Raw genomic sequence first — 15,934 nt, 5'->3', positions numbered from 1 at the left:
ATTGGATGACATTGATGATTATTGGTGATGTAAACCACTGCTTGTTGCTCATTAATCCACTCAATTTGTTTCATTGCTGACTTTTGACTCCAAATGACCAGAATTGGCAAAAATCAACTCACGTGCTCATGTTTGCTCACGCCTGTGGCACAGCGCGCCACGGTATCCTCCCACAATCTTCTGTCGGATACAATTTGACCGCCGATACTTAAACTGTGGCCGAAAAGTCTCCAGATTCACAACCCGGATTGAAATGTTTTTCCTTTTTTCAGATGACGCAAAGGAAAAGCGCAGCACCTCTAGGCGAGACAAACGCAGATATGCACGAGACGTTGGCTTTGTCTGTTTATTTGCTCCACAGGTGGAGACGAGAAAGGGCAGTCGGAGTGGTGGGAGGAGCTTCTGTCGTGCGGGAGTGACGAGGCCCAGGATGGCAAACAAAACAAACGGATGAAAACTTTAGTGGGAGGGTAAAAAAAATGGAGACCAGAAAGAAGAAAGGTCCAACAGGTATGCGTGAGTGCCAAATTCTTTTTTTTCTTTTCTTTTTTTATACACAAGTGTATTGTCATTTCACACAGAAGCCGTGCTTTTTAATGTTGCTGACTGCCTCTAATGTCCTTTGGTTGAAAATGTTTTCGGAGCTATTTTTCAACTGTCTTAACCTGGCGGTGAGTCTTTCGACGTGACGACACATACACACAAACATAGAAATACACACAAAAGAAGCGGCTTGAGCGGCAGTGGACTCATACAAAAGGGGGAGAGAGAGAAAAAGAGAGACGGTGAGAGAGAGAGAGATGTGGTCCTTCAAGCCTTTAAATCCACAGGAATAAATGTGGCTTCTTATTTATTCATTCATTTGTGATTTGGATCAACAAAATCAAAGCAGGAATTCACCCCCCGGGAAAGTAGAAGCAGTGTCGTTCCCACTTATGTTCTTGGTTTTACTGTTTGGTGCTTTCTACCGCCTTTATTACCGATTTGTCTTACTGTTTATTGTGCATGTTAAATTGCTCCATGTACAGCACTTTGTATGCAGCGATGGCTGTTTGAAAGTGCTCTATAAATACTGTTGACTTGACTTGACTTGACTTATGCATGTTGCCTCTTGGGGGTGAGCCCAGATAGAACGAAAGCAGCATCGGAAGAAGGAGACCCTTAAAGAAACACAGAAGGGTCGCGTCGATCCGTAGAGTCTGTACACGCTAATCCTCCTGAATTGCTCAATAAATAAATGAATATGTGCCATTGTGTACAGACATTCTGTTTGGAATGCTCTTTCCACCAAAAGGAGAAAAGCGGCGCCAAAATCCAACTTTTCATCCCTCAGAGTTGTTTTCTCCGCATCCAAATGCACACTGAAAAATACTGGGTTGTTTTTCCTAACCCATTCGCTGGGTAGCTGTGGATTGTGAGCGGATTGGGTTACTTTTTCACAAGGTTGGGCCGGTCGGTTTTGACCCCGGCAGATTGGGTTTAAGATTGCATTTAGGCGGGCTGCAGAGCTAAAGCTGGCCGCCGCGCAAAATGGGCGCCGTGCGTCACCAAGGGGGAAATTTGCTGCTGCTGCTGCTTCTTAGAAAATGTGGGTTATAAAAGGTGTCCGTTTTTTTTTTTCAGCGCAGGGAAAACCCATTTCTTGCGAGTTTGTACCCATCAGAATGGGCAGATTCGACACCTTACTGGATGGAAATCTTGACCCAACGTGCTGCGTCCCATCCTCAACCCAATGTGCTGGGCTTAAATAACCCAGCATTGGCTCTGTCCCTTGTGCACCCCAGCGCTGGGTTAGCTACTTCACCCAATTTGGGTTACTTTGGACCCAGCAGTTTTACCAGTGCCCGACTTTACAACCATGACACCTATTCTAGCTTCAGGGATTTCAAGTAGAAAAATAAACATTGTCCCGACATTGCATAAAGAAGCCGTCAATACATCAATTCATTCAAGTCAGTAAATTGCTCTTTGTGTTTATAAATGTGTGTGTGTGTGTGTGTGTGTGTGTGTGTGTGTGTGTGTGTGTGTGTGTGTGTGTGTGTGTGGAGTTATACAGTATACAGGTATTTATACTGTATCTTAAAAGTTTCTCACACAATCAACAACATGAGGAGAAGATTTTCCCAGACAGAGAAAAGCCATGGAAGGTTTCCATGCGCAGCAAGTCTCTTTCACTCCCACCACCTCCCACCCCCCACCTCACTATTACCTCCACCCTGTTCCTCACAGGAAAAGGTTCCAAATAATACAAAGAAATGCAAATGTGTCAGCACACAAGCAACCGCCTCACAGTAATCACACACGAGCAAGGAAGACGCCTTGAGCGCCGCCGCCTCGTCTATTCCCTGATTGGCTGATTGGGCAGCACGCGTCCGTGTTTTGGCGCAAGCATGTTTTCAGCTCCATTCCAATGGAACCAACGCAAAAAAAAAAAAAAAGACCAAGGCAGGCCTGAATTGCGAGTTGAGGAGAAAGACCACATAAAGTTGAGACCTATGGGTAAAAGAAAAAAACCTGATCATACTCTACGAGACGTTTGTGAGTCGAAGGTGTTTTTCCGAAATTATGTCCATGGGTATAACAAGAGCTGACTTTGGCAAGCCGGCCTCGTGCCTGCCTATTGCTGGTTACAATTTGGATGTTCATGCGTTTTGGGCGCAGAAGCATTTTGATGATGTTTGGCTTTGTACACCGCCGTAATAAAACGCTCAAGATGGGATTGAACTGTAGACTTTCAACTTTTATGTGAGCACAAATGGCGGAGGAATTACAGTCCAGACATTTTTTTTTTTTTTGCAGATCTCTCAATATTCAGGGACTCAAAATGATCCTTGGCATCATGGCAAATCGAGCACGATTGTTCATACTCCGCTGTTGCTGCGGTCACTTTGTTGCCTTCACTTTTGTCTTCAGTAAGTGGAAAGCTACGGGTGCCGTTTCTCCTCATTAAAATAAGCGACAACATTTTTTTGTTGTTTTGGGACGGGGAGGTCGGAATGGATTAATGGCCTTTCTTTTCATTTCAATGGAAAAAATAGTACTTGAAAATATCAAGTTCTTTGAATGCATTACAGCAGCGGAATGTCGTGCTGATAAATGTGTGGTTGTATTCAATTCGATTCAAATGGCTCTCGTCCCCGAATGGTAAACGCCTTCCTAAACTTTGTGAAACCGCTTCATTGAAAGCTGAAAGTCTACACTTGAATGACATCTCGTTTTATTTTGGTGGTCGTGTAAAAAAAATGCACAAAAAAAAAAAACCCAACCAAAAAACAACTCATCCGCATCCTTCTGGACCTGACCATTGGTATTTTGTAGGAGTGGTGCTGGAGGTGAGCCAACAGTGAATTCCATCTGAACATACAGATCCCTTGGAAAGCGTTCTGGTCTTGGCCAGTACATTCAAATGGTAATCATCGTCGTCATCATCATCATCAGTTCAGGGTAGGTCAGGTGAAGTAGCCACGTTTTGGTTGCTGAATGCTTTCAAGAGTGGGCCTCGGCCAACGTCACCAGTCCAGAAGGCAACCTCTGATGTGTTGGATTGCATCAGTGCAAAAAAAAAATTAAAAAGGGCGAGAGAGCGATATCCTCCCCCCCACCCCCACTCCATTTCCCGCAGCTACAACCCTACTGCGAATCCTCCGTCCCACCACCCACTCCCGAATATGGTTCAGTGCAAAGTTGTATAGTACAGGTACTCCAGAGGAACATGCATACAGTGAGACAGAGTAGGAAGCACGCTTATCTTTACAGTACAATCCTTATCTGTGCAGTTTTATTGTGTGTGTGTGTGTGTGCGCGCGCGCGCGCCCGCCTGTCAGCAGGACGCGCGACATGGAAGTTTTCATTGTGTTCGTCGTCTTCATCTGTGGGAGGGTGGGGGGCTAACCGTAACTCATTAAGACGTGAGTAGGGGCAACACAATGTTCGAACATAAAAACAAAGTCGCCCCCACTTCCACTGAAGCAAATTGATCATATCATACACTTGCTCCCTTACCCCCATCCGGCGCTGTTATAAAAGGATTCCTATGATACTGTTTGAATATGTTGGGTCTTTGTTATAGGATGATGGGGTCGCATGCATGGACCCGCTGCGCAGCACGCCCACGCGGCACCGCCCCCTCCCTCCTGATCCCTGATGGTAATGTCCGTGGAGCTCCTCATCCTCTCGTCATGTGTTTACCTTTGGGATGTAAGGCTTATAAAGTTTGTTGCATCAGGTCCGCAATTCCCAAACAATCCATCCTGCCTGGAAAAAAAATATCTTTTTTTTTTGTTTTTTCGATACCTGAAAAGCAACAGGATAATAGATAAATATTGTATTACTACGGCTGACTTCCGCTCAGTTTGTATGGAGGAGTCACGTGACAGCCAGGAAGTCAGTAGGTTGCCATGGAAGCGGCCAGCCCCTCTTCCTGCCGTCCGGCGTCCTCTTCTTCCTCCTCCTCTTCTTCCTCCTCCTCCTCCTCCTCTCGCAGTGTGTGAGCGAGGCCGGCCGGCGTGGCGTCGCAGGCTTTCTGCTCGCCCACTGGCGAGGCCGGCGGGTGCCCCGGACTGCTGCCGCCCGAGGCGTCCCCTGGATGCGTGGGGGGAGTCAGCGTGGAGGCCTCCGGCTCCATACACAGTGTCATCTCTCCATCCTGACAGATCGGAAAGACCAAGGTTAGGTTAGTTTACACAGAATAACGAAAAGTGAAATTGGGAAAAAAAATTGTTGACCAAACTAAACGGAAATGCTTTGAAAGAGACAAAAACTAACTGAAACTACATTTTGACATTTACCAAACGAGCTAAAACGAAGTCTGTGATGATGCCGAAAATGTCTGTTTTCAACTTGAGGAATTTATTTCAATCGAGCCTGGTTTCATTTTAAATGAAAAACTAATCCGATCAAAAATTGGCAACCCTGCTATGAAAAATAATTAAGACGAACAAAATTAACCCCCCCCCCCCCCCCCCCCTTAATGAAAATTCCCTAGGATGGATGACTGGCCTGGTATTGTCAACATGACCTCAGCTCACCTTGACATCCTCTTCTTCCTCCTGCTGCTCCAGCAGCGGCGAGTGTTCATTGCCCACCAGGTCGTCTCCGGCGGGCACGCATAGGCCGGGCTCCACCACGGCCGCCGTGCCCATGTAGCCTCCGGCCTCTGCCTGGTAGGCCTCCATCTGGCCCGTGTTCCACAGATCCACCAGGGGCGGGTGCACTTGGTGGACCAGGCTGTGGATGGTGCTGTTGGGGGTCGCTTGCAAGGAGTGGTTGGCGCTGTGCAGCCGGTGTTCCAGGGACTAGAAAACAAGAGCGTGGAGCACGGGGTCAGATGTGCGACATGTGAAGACGTGATCGACCAAGCAGGTACCTCGCGAATGACGCGCAAAGCAATTAGGTTACACAATACAACGACAAAAGTGTGCAACTGAAGTAAAGCGCAGCGCTTTGATTTCGAAAGCAAGTCACATTGATTTGTTTATATGGAGGGAATGAAAGTAAAGTCATCAGAAAATGAACCTCGGTTTTCATGACGAGTTTGACTAAAATCGAACCGGATGAAATCCAAATCGATCTTCTCTCACAGGAACCGATTTGTTGCTTTACTGTTGTATATGTTAGTTGCTCCATGTACAGCACTTTGCATGCAGCGATGGCTGTTTGAAAGTGCTCTAGAAATACAGTTCAGTTGAGGAAATAATATACAAATTCAACTTAAATTCATTCAATCCAGGCGCACAAAAATTTGAACCCCCGAAAATACAATTTATCGAAATCACCTTTAGCTTTACGTCCCAAAAAGTGTGAAATGCACAAAAATGTGGAAAAAGATGAATATTTTCAGGTCATTTCGACCTCTTTTTGAAGACTCCTGATGGTGTATTCCGCAATGCGAGCTATTGCGAAAAATTCAAGGCAGTAACAAGGCCACATCCTGTTCAAAAATCAGGCCTTCAAAATAAAAGCCAGAGGTTCACCGCGCTGTCTTTGGCCCTGTGGTGGCGTATTCGGCACCCTCACTGAAACTATTAATTGCTTTTGTTTTGAAAGTCTAACCTTTCACAAGATATGTTGGGCAGAAGTTGCAGCAGACAAGGATGGAGGCGGGGAGGGTGGGGCGTTAATTGCTTTAAATGAAAAGCATTGTAGAATATACCTCTCTGTCAAAACTTTAATGCACAATTTAGGACATGTGGTGGACGAACGTGGATTCATTCCAAGATATGAGGCAGGCAAAAAAAAAAAAAAAAAAAAAAAGCATCGCGATACGATGATGTGTGCTCACCTGTTGCTGCTGATACTGCAGGAGCTGCTGCTGCTGCTGGTAGTGCTGCATCTGCTGCAGCTGCTGCAACTGCTGCAGTTGGCTCTGCTGCTGGAGGTTAAACTGCTGCTGTTGCTGCTGCTGCTGCTGCTGCTGCTGCGACAGGAAGTGAGCGGTCGCCTGCCCCTCGAAGCCCTCGGTCCCCACGAGGTAGGAGCCGGCGGGGGGAGAGGCCACGCCGGACGGGTCGTTGTTGATGGGCTCCCAAGCATCTGAGGAGGAGAGGCAGTAGTGTCCTTGGGAGACGTAAGTGTGAGGCCACACCTCGGCTGAGGAGTGATGCAAGATCTGGTCTGGTGGAAAGAACAAAGGGGGGGGGGGGTCAAGCTTGAGCGGTTATTGGAAAAAAGTAGAGGCGCTTTGTTTTGCAACAGAGTTCTTTTCCATCTCATCGCACCGTTACTTGTACGATTCAAAGTCAAACGTCTTCCGAACAACAGCTTTCGCAATAGTCAGCTTTCAGGTGAAAGGACTACACAAGTACTGAGTAACCAAGATTATCAAATTCAACCACTCAGGGGAGGGGGGAAAAAAACTGGCTAGCATGGAGCTTGAAAAGATGACGTGAGACTCTTTGAGACTGATTGGGACTCTTGCAACCACCGGTTTATGCAAATCCGGGCCGTGCAATTTGGGGTTCCGACACTGCCGCGTGTTGAGCATATTTTGCCTTTGCTAAACTTTTTACCTCGACTGGTGATACTCTCCTGGTTGACCTCGCTCAGATGCGCCACGCTGCCCTGGTTTGACCCCGACCGAGGGCTCTCGCCATCCATCGACGACCAGGCCATGAGGGTTGCCTCGGAGATGGCAAATTGCTGGAGGATGCCTGAGGTGACGCAGCAAAAGACACGCGGGGCATCGTGCTTCATTGTCTGAATGACTGGCGCGACCAAAGCCAAGACGAGCGGCTGCGCTTGACAGTAAGGCTGAACAATCATCACCATGTGTGCCTGAAACCTCTCTGAAAATCTCTCGATAGCTAACCCGGCGTTCCTCATTTACCGACTGATGACGCAGCATCAGGAGCAACTGGGGGTCCGGTATCTTGCTCAAGGACACTTGGACAAGGTCGCAATGGCCGGGGAACCACCGAACCGCCAACCTCCGGGTTGGGTAAACGAACACTCCACCACTGAGCCGTCCTGCCCCGAGGTACGACGCATTCAACTGAGATTGATCTTTCGATTATTTTGTCGATTTAATCGTATCGGATCCAAACAATCATTGAGATGAAATAGTTTCCGTTCCTTGATTCCAAAATTGGACATTGTTTCACAATGTCAAGGCAAATGTACCGTCTTGATTCAACACAAAGATAAGCGCTCTGCTTTGACGAAGGACGACAGAAATTGGAGAATATGTACTGCGAAGATCCTGCATCGATTATCAAGAATAACTTGTGATTATTTAGTAGTTAGTTGTCAATTAATCATTGCACCTAAAAACAAAAAATATATATGTTTATGTATGCATAAATATGTGTATGTGTGTATGTATATATGTACGTATGTACGTAAATGTGTATGTACAATCATTTTTCATGATATCGTGTCTAGATAAGTCCAGTGCTCACACGGACCAAAACATTTCCATATAATGAATCTGAAATTGCCGTTGGGCGAGCGCGTTCCCCAACCTGCGGCGAATCGGGCCTCCTTCTCGCCGTCGCTCAGGTCGCTGTAGGCGTCGTTCTCCATCCGCCGCTCCTTTTCCCGCTCCTGGGTGCTGATGCGGGTCTGGGGGAGGCCCCCCACGCCCACCGTCGCCATGCCCCAGTTTTGCCACTCAATCATGTGGGCCACGCGGCCCTGGGCCATGGCCGTGGGTTTGGTCACTCTTTCTTTCATGGTGCGCGTCACACCTGAAGGGCAGACGGCGGGGAGTTCGGTAGGAGGAGGTGATGGATGAGAGGGGTTGAGGGACACGTAAGTCACAAGGAAAATGGAAAAGAGGCATGTGGGCAAATAGAAAAAAAGGGGGGGGGTGGGACAAAGGATAGGAGTGTTATTTCCGAGTGTCTGTGACGGTTTGGTGTCGGATGTTTTGATGGTCTGTCAAAAATATGCGAAGCCGTGAGGGAGGCTTCGACTGATAGATTTCTTTTCCGTTCGACAATATTGAGCAGCAAGTTATGTCTTTGAGTATGATTGATTTTATGTTATTACGCGCTCAGCCAGACACACCTCTACGATCACATCTCCTCAAAATCCACTACCACGTCATGATTTGTTTTGATTGACACATGCCAGAGCGCCGTTCATTCAACAATACCGTTGTTTGTAAATGTCCGGTTTAACTTGTTTATCTTCATGACAGGGGCAACGTTTGGGAGCCACTTCATCATGAGACGGAGAATGCGCCGCTAATATTTTCCCCTTTCGCGGAGCTAAATTAGGAATTTGACGGTCAGAGACACCCCTCGAGAGTCTCTCGTTAGATTGTGCAGGCGTACCTAATGGAATGTCCCCTTCATCAATTTCGCATTAGCTTTTCCGATTGAGATTTTTCAGATATCGTGGATATAAAAAGTCTACAACCCCGTTTAAATGTTTTTTGTATTGTGGGAAAAAATACTCTTGGGGATTTTTTCAATTTTTATCTTGCACCCCACACATATACCACCAACAAAAATATCTAAAACTTAGACTCAAACTAACAAAAGCCATTTATGAAAAAACTAACAAACCATCCCTCAAAATGAAATAAAAGCTACATATAGAGAAAATTCCCAAACTATTCGAACCCTGAAAGCAACTGAGAAAATGTAATTGCACAAGTGTGCACACCCCTTTATAACTGGGAGCTGGCTGTGTTCACAATTCACCGATCACATTTCCACTCATTAAATGGAAGTCAGCACACAAAAGGCCTCTGATTAACGCACCCCCCCCCCCTTGTTTTGTTTTTTTCTTCAACCTTTTCCTTGCAGAAGCCTGATAAGCTATTTCGAACTGTTCATAATTCCCTCCCTCTTGTCTATGGCCAGAGTTCCAGCTGCAGAAGAAGAGGCCCAAAACCCCAAAACATGATGTTTCAAGCACAACGCCTCACTGGAACGCACAACGCTTCACTTTTGATGGTGAGTAGTGTTTTGTTTGCACAAAACATACTTTTTGGAATTATAGCCCAAAACTTGCACCATGGTCTCACTGGATCATCCCAAAATCACGTGGGGGTTTAAATGTGTCATGGTCTTGTTTTGAAGATCACAAAAACCTGTCATTTGAACAGGGGTGTGTAAACTTTTTTTAAATCCACGATACATATGAAGGTGATTTTATTTTGTCTCTGTGTTTCTTAATGTTGCAATTTGTCAATAATTATTCAATATTCATATCGCTTATGTAAGGATACGTTTCAGTCCAAGCCTCGCTGCGGTTCAATGAGGGTGCTCGTGAACGTGGATTATTAGAATAGCTGAACGACAAAGGTTATGGAGATGACATTCAAGAGACTGAGCCATCTTGGCCTGAAGCAGACTGTGGGAAAGAAGGAAGGAAGGAAGGCAGGCATGGGATGGATGAGCGCCACCTGTCAAAGGTGCATGACAGGCTGGGAGGGGTTAATTGGGGTGACGTGATGGCTTTGGCATGCGTAGCACACTAGCACTCGAGGTGCGTCCGCTCAGTCCGAAAGAGCTACGTCTCCTCAATGTCAATCAGCTTTGCGTCCCCTCCCCCCCTCTCCCCCCGCCCTCACGGGAGAAAATCATATCCCGCACCCGAGCTGATGGCCGCATTCCGTCTGAGCTGCTGACTTCCGTGCGACCGGCGCACTCTATGGCGACGCGTAATCCTGTACACCCCTGGCTGCTGTTATGCTTTGCGATGGAGGCGACTTGATGGGATGAATAAACGATGGGCATGTTTGTGGATGTCCACACAGTCCAACAGCTGCACTGCACTCAAATAAACTGCACTGCAGAAAAACAAGTCCATCAAGCCAGTGGCGAAGAGTGGCCCCCGGAGCTGGTGGGTGCACCGCGGCCTACTGGAAGGCCTTGCGTTGCGTTCTTTGACGCAGGCAGGAAATGTTGCGCGTCGTAGTCATTCGAGTAGTCGTGAAATCAACATTTTCAAGTTCAACGCCCTCAAAGGGCCGACTTTCCGCGCGAGGTTTTTAGGCGCGGTGGCGTAACAAGATGTCATCACGCGGAACAGGAAGGCACGCTCGGTTTACGCCGTGCTGACTGTTTTTCATTGACGTTTTCATATTTATGGCCTCCAGCTTTTTTCATGCAAACATTGAATCGAGTCAGGATTTCACTCGCGGCTCGAGTCGGTTTGTATGAAAAGGTTCTTTTTTTAAAAGTCGCAGCTCCGAGTTTCCTGAACGCAACATACTTTTAGCTGCTCTGCCAGAGGCTATTAGCTAGGATCTTCCTGGCATCCCATTGGCTAAGAGGGACCTCGACCGTATGTCTTGAAATGCGTAGCTAGATTGGTATGGGTCTTTGCAGCATCCTCGTCCTTCGCTCATGAGGTGTTTCCGATAGTTTTACGTAAATGTGAATCACCCAGAAAAAGTGTTAACCAGTCGGGCGATCAGTTCTTTAGAAAACGTCAGGCGAAAACCACTTCTAAGAGAGAACATGAACTCAAGAGGGCAAAAACCGATGAGGACGTAGTTAAAAGTGAAATGGCCATCATTCTTATTCTTGACTCTATTTGGTTTTTACAATATGCACAACTCCCATTTATTGTGCAATAATCTAATCGTAGCTTGTATTTTCTTATTAGCGTTGCGCTAGTACACCGGCTTTCAGTTGGATATCAAGGCTATTGAATGAACGCATTTGAACTGTTTTCCGTGGATCAGTGATCCACTACAGCGCATTCGGGTCCCCTGTAATTATTTTTAATGCATGCATGTCTTCAAGGATCCTCGTCGCTCTTATAGATCCGTTTTAAAAAACAACAACCAAAAAAACGCAGCCTCGTGAGCTTTGCAGTGCAGACGGCAGCGTGGACAGCAGTTCTCTGAAGTTGCAGCACATGGCTAAGGCCTGACTTCGGAGAATCAAGGATTTATCTTAATGTTTAGCTTTTTCTGTTTTTACCAAAGTGGATTCACATTCAAAGCAGTCAGACTCCATTCGATTCACATCACCTTATTTTGACAGTCGAGAATGAAACTTGTTTTCCACATCAATTGATTTTTTTAGGGGATTTAACAAACAGGAGAGGAGCGTTTCTGAATTAACTGACTTTAGAGGTTCCACTATATAATTAAGAAAAAAAAACATGCCCCCTTTTTGGATAGTTTCCTTCATCCTCATTTGACATTCAAACGCCCTTGCGAGCGTATGACAATTTTATGACACGTGACATGACCACTTACAGTATGCCGAGCGATAAACTGCCACACAAAAGCGGGAAAGGAGCAAGAAAAGGAATCAGGGGGATTATGTTGGCTGCTAGCTAGCGAACTTGATGTTTTTCAGATTGCGCGACGCTACTTGGAGAGGCTTGGCGCGTCCCTGTTGAGAGACAGGTTGGTTCGTCAGAGTTTTTTTTTTTTGTTTTTGTGCAGCTCAGGGGCGGGTGCCCCACCAGTTTTCCGTCACTCTCAAATACGCCACTGGATGAAGCCCAAAAAAAAAAACCCCCCACTGCACCGAAAGACAACACTTTGACTGCACTTGATTCGACTGCACCGAACACGACACTTTGCACAAGTCAAAACATCCAAACTGATAAGAACACAGACACCAAATTACACTCTAATTCACTTCGCCACTCACCTGTTGTCAGAGCAACACGCAGCACAGTGATGTGGCTATTGTCTCTTTCAGCCTGATTTCATTCCGCCAATGACTCACGCTGAGTCATTGACTATCACAGTGTGGGGAGGGTTGAGGGGGGGGGGGGGTGGGCAGGAAAAGGAGGGTTGGGGGGGGGGGCTTTGAAAAAAAACAAACAAAAAAAGGGGAACCCACTTTGGGTACCATGCTGACTCCAGCGTCCACGCAGGGAGCAGCGGAGCCAACATGGGGTCTCTTTACCGGTCACGGCACAGACACACACCTGACACACCTGACAGAGAAGACTTAGCCAGAGCGCCGATGCCGTAGGCGTTTGAGTTCCTCTTGAGGCGCGGCAGGATGGACGTGGTGTCCTCCATGGACAGCTGCAGAGAGGAAGGAGAGAGAGGGATGGCGGAGGGAGAAAAGAATAGGATGGACGGTGTGACGGGGCACACAGAGACACCGGGACAGTGTTCGAGAGAGGTGAGTGGAGGGGAGAGGTGATGGAGATGTTGGATTAATACAAATCTACATCGGCCCCAGAAGCCTTCTCGCAAGTTAACGTGCGCTTAGTCCGACTGTGCCCGGCCGTACACAGAAAACAACCGACAAGCCTCGAAAGCCAAGGTGAGCGATGCGGGGGGAGGGGGGGAGGGTGAAGAATCGACCTGGAAACGGTGCCTTTCCCCATCGAAACAGGGCCGCAAAAGGAGCGATGTGCGGCAACACTTACATTGATCCCCTCCCATGAAAATTCTGAGCGCCCATGCTGAGGAGGAAAGATACGAGGGACGGAGTGAGGGAGAGACGGCGAGAGAGCATTGACATGCGGGGAGCACAGAGGCAGAGAGGCAACAGATTGGGAGTTTGCACGCGGGACATGCGGACCAAGAAGACGAGGCCAGACGCCAGACACGGACGGGATTTTCCAGGGAGGACAGAGGCGAGGACCAGAATGACAGAAGGGAAGAGGGGGAATTGAACAGCCATCAGTTTGAATTGGTTCACCGATGAGGAGCAGGCTCGAAGACGAATACGCAGGGGGGAGGAATGAGCCGCCTCACACCCTTACACCTGCGCAATCCAATACGAGATGGATTCAAAGAGATAATCATGCTCCGCTTTGATTCGCGTTGTAAGCGGCTGCAACATTTCCGCTACAAATAAAAAGGCGGCGGATTTGACAACGATTCCCAATTGCGAGCATGAACGGAAATCCAAGCCCGAAGATACATTTGAAAAGCCCGTGACGTTTCCACATAGGCATTTGTGAGGAGAATTCGATCAAGTTTTCAATCTTTTTTGGAACACTCAATTATTTTATTGAAGAACAAAAACATGAGAGCAACCCAATCCATTAAAAAAAAAATACCATCAACAAGAACAAAAATTTCACGTACATTCAAAAAACAAAACAAAACAAGTGTCGCTCAAGCATTTTTGCAGATAAGCCCTTTCAGGCAAATGGGCTTTTCATATTCAACTGTACTTCCCTGGAATTGTTTTGTTTTGGTCAGAATTGTGAGCAATTAGTCTGGTGGGAGTGACAGCTTCAACAAAACTTCAAATCAGAGAAAAAGAGTCTGAGTTCATTTTTCTCCTCAACCCTTTCATTTCGTCTTCGACTCTGGGAACTCACTTTCATCGATGGGCTGACAAGTTTTAGTTAAAAAAACAAAACAAAACACAAGTTGCTCATCATTATGGTGATGTTTCAAACACCCCAAAAACTCATCGTGCACAAATGTAAGATTATTTTGGCGGAATGTTTTTTTTTTTTTTTTTACAAAAACCCCACAAAGAGGGTTGCCACTTGCACCGCGCCCGACTATATTTAAGTTCCCTAAACATAGAAAGAAAACGGATGGCCTTTTACAAACATTACAATCATCCCGCAGTAGAATTCAGTGCAGCGCTTCACCACTGCAACCACAATCATCTTGTCATTTTTTTTTTTTTTCGATGCAATTTTGTACCGAATCGCAATTTTCGCTGCGCGGTCGAGCCTAATGTTGTGGCTTCCGAGTGCACACTATCTTGCGAAGAGCCGCTACGTGTGTCTGTGTGTAATAGAAAAGCAGAAAAAGATGTCGGTCGTATCTGATGCAGCTGTCAGTCGAAAGACCGAAGCTTGAAGCGAGACCTCTGTGTGTGTTTGTGCTTAAGGGTGTGTGTGTGTGTGTGTGCTTGTGTGTGTGTGTGTGTGTAGGCCGCCGCTGAGGACAAAGAAGATAAGGCGGGATTTCGCTTTTATCAGCTGGACACTAACTAGACCAGGACACCGGGTGGCCACCGGCGCTGCCGAAAAGTCGATCATCACGCTCGGTTTCGAGACGAGCACCAATCAAGTGGAAACAGTTTCATCCCGCGTCTATCGGGCGCCTCCATCCAGATTCAAAGGTGAGCTCATTTAGGATTTGGTGGCAACAAGGTCAAGGTCGCTGTTTGAATACTTCACAAAAGCCAATTTGGCTCTCTTTGTAGTCTTTTTACATTCATGTCCATGAGGACCAAAGAAAATAATGAGCTAGTACAAAATGGCTCGTATCAAATCACCTGTTCAGTTACACCGCAAATTATTCTTTTTTTTTTTGGAGTCGGTCCCAGCAGAAAAGCAATTTTTTTTACCCCAGATTTAGTTATGGTTGTTTCCTATCAAATCCTTTGTTATTTGCACTCCCATGAATTTAATTGAAGACTCCTTCAAAATCGACATCGTGTGTCAGTTTTCATGTTTCGCGGCCGCACATGCAGCCATTGCTCGCATTCATTGCGACTTCCTGCTGGTTTTCTTACGCCTCCTTTTTGATGTAAAGTATTGTTCGTGGGGGGGGGGGGGGCTTCCTCTCGTCGTTTCTGACGCCCCTCACATTGGGGTGTGTACGACGAAGGGATTGAACGCTTGGGTGATCGTGTGCACCCACTGAAGAAGCTCCCATCTTCCATCATTAATTTAAAAAAAAAAAAAAGGCTCCCAAAAATGGTCATGGGTGTGGGGGGTTTTCTCTCAGCAAGGGCATGGCGCATAAATAAATCATGGGATCGCTCTGCAGCACATTTGCTTTGAAAAGTGAAGCTGCGTTTTTGGTGGAAAATGGCTTCCTGCCTCTCCACCGCCCAGTGGATGAGGATGAGGGTGGAAAGGCTGTAAATGGGAACGGTGACTGAGCCAGACGTAGCTCGGTCTTCCGGCGCTTCGGCCACCGCGGCGGGCTATGCGGTGGAACGGCGACACCGACGCGAGGCTGCGTTACGGTTCCTGCTCTACTCGCGCGAGCGGCGGCACTTGACACAGAGCTCCGGTCAAGGGCCGAGCCGGCTCTCAGTGCCGCAGCTCAACGTGCGGCTGCGCTGGCGTGACACTGACTACATCAAGTCAGCCATGTTGGTTGCCCGGCTCGTCCGCCTGTGGGAAAAGTTGTGGCAGAAGGTGAATCGGGTCTCACCTGCTCCCCATCCTTCTGGACCGGCACGCCATCGGCTGCTGAGAGCAGGCAAGAAAAGAAAGAAAGCGGCAGAGAGAAAGAAAGAGAGAGGATATTTATTAACTTTCATTGATTTGATTCAAGTCGGCTTCGAGACAAAAGCGGAAGCCGCGAGTCGCAGGTGCGAATAACAATAGGCTCGTTACTTTTGTCCAGCTACAAGGACACAAAAAAAAAAAAAAAGATGTAAATAGCGGGAGATAAAGGCAACTAGGGTGAAACTGAACGAGGGAGCATCGGCTCAAAGAATGCTTTGCGTCTAAATGCTACAAGCTTCTGCCGTTCAAAATCCTGATCTGAAAGAAAGCAAGCTGGAGCTCCCACCAGCAGTCCGTTCAAAGTTTCCAATTATTGGTCAATGAAAAGAATGGTAGATCAACA

The 15,934-nt window shown here is 47.1% G+C and overlaps 1 protein-coding gene and 1 long non-coding RNA gene across 8 annotated transcripts in view; one reads left to right on the top strand and one right to left on the bottom strand.

Annotated features, from left to right (window-relative positions):
* Positions 1 to 332: 332 nt before the first annotated feature.
* Positions 333 to 15,934, bottom strand: part of fam131bb (family with sequence similarity 131 member Bb) — a 25,857-nt gene continuing 10,255 nt past the window's right edge. The window contains exons 2-9 of one of the 7 annotated variants that reach the window (XM_086112671.1): positions 15,515 to 15,552; positions 12,802 to 12,837; positions 12,349 to 12,451; positions 7,959 to 8,183; positions 7,008 to 7,148; positions 6,281 to 6,612; positions 5,028 to 5,294; positions 333 to 4,645 (exon numbers count right to left, since the gene is read on the bottom strand). In XM_086112671.1, coding sequence (XP_085968797.1) covers positions 4,385 to 4,645; positions 5,028 to 5,294; positions 6,281 to 6,612; positions 7,008 to 7,148; positions 7,959 to 8,183; positions 12,349 to 12,451; positions 12,802 to 12,837; positions 15,515 to 15,552 — 1,403 coding nt within the window. In that variant the 3' untranslated portion in view covers positions 333 to 4,384. The other 6 variants (XM_086112674.1, XM_086112673.1, XM_086112677.1 and 3 more) reach the window with 6 other exon arrangements.
* Positions 6,422 to 15,934, top strand: part of LOC147204290 (uncharacterized) — a 24,827-nt gene continuing 15,314 nt past the window's right edge. The window contains exons 1-5 of the long non-coding RNA XR_015101085.1: positions 6,422 to 6,565; positions 7,045 to 7,242; positions 7,340 to 7,474; positions 9,309 to 9,401; positions 14,278 to 14,468. This is a non-coding gene — a long non-coding RNA (uncharacterized LOC147204290). The remainder of the gene's footprint in view (positions 6,566 to 7,044; positions 7,243 to 7,339; positions 7,475 to 9,308; positions 9,402 to 14,277; positions 14,469 to 15,934) is intronic.

The sequence above is a fragment of the Hippocampus guttulatus genome, chromosome 6, assembly GCF_054856545.1.
Source record: "Hippocampus guttulatus isolate MCC_2025c chromosome 6, RoL_Hgut_1.0, whole genome shotgun sequence".
In the NCBI taxonomy this organism is placed as follows: domain Eukaryota; kingdom Metazoa; phylum Chordata; class Actinopteri; order Syngnathiformes; family Syngnathidae; genus Hippocampus; species Hippocampus guttulatus.
The sequence above is the reverse complement of the archived record's forward strand: the minus strand, read 5'-3'. Positions and strand labels throughout refer to the sequence as shown.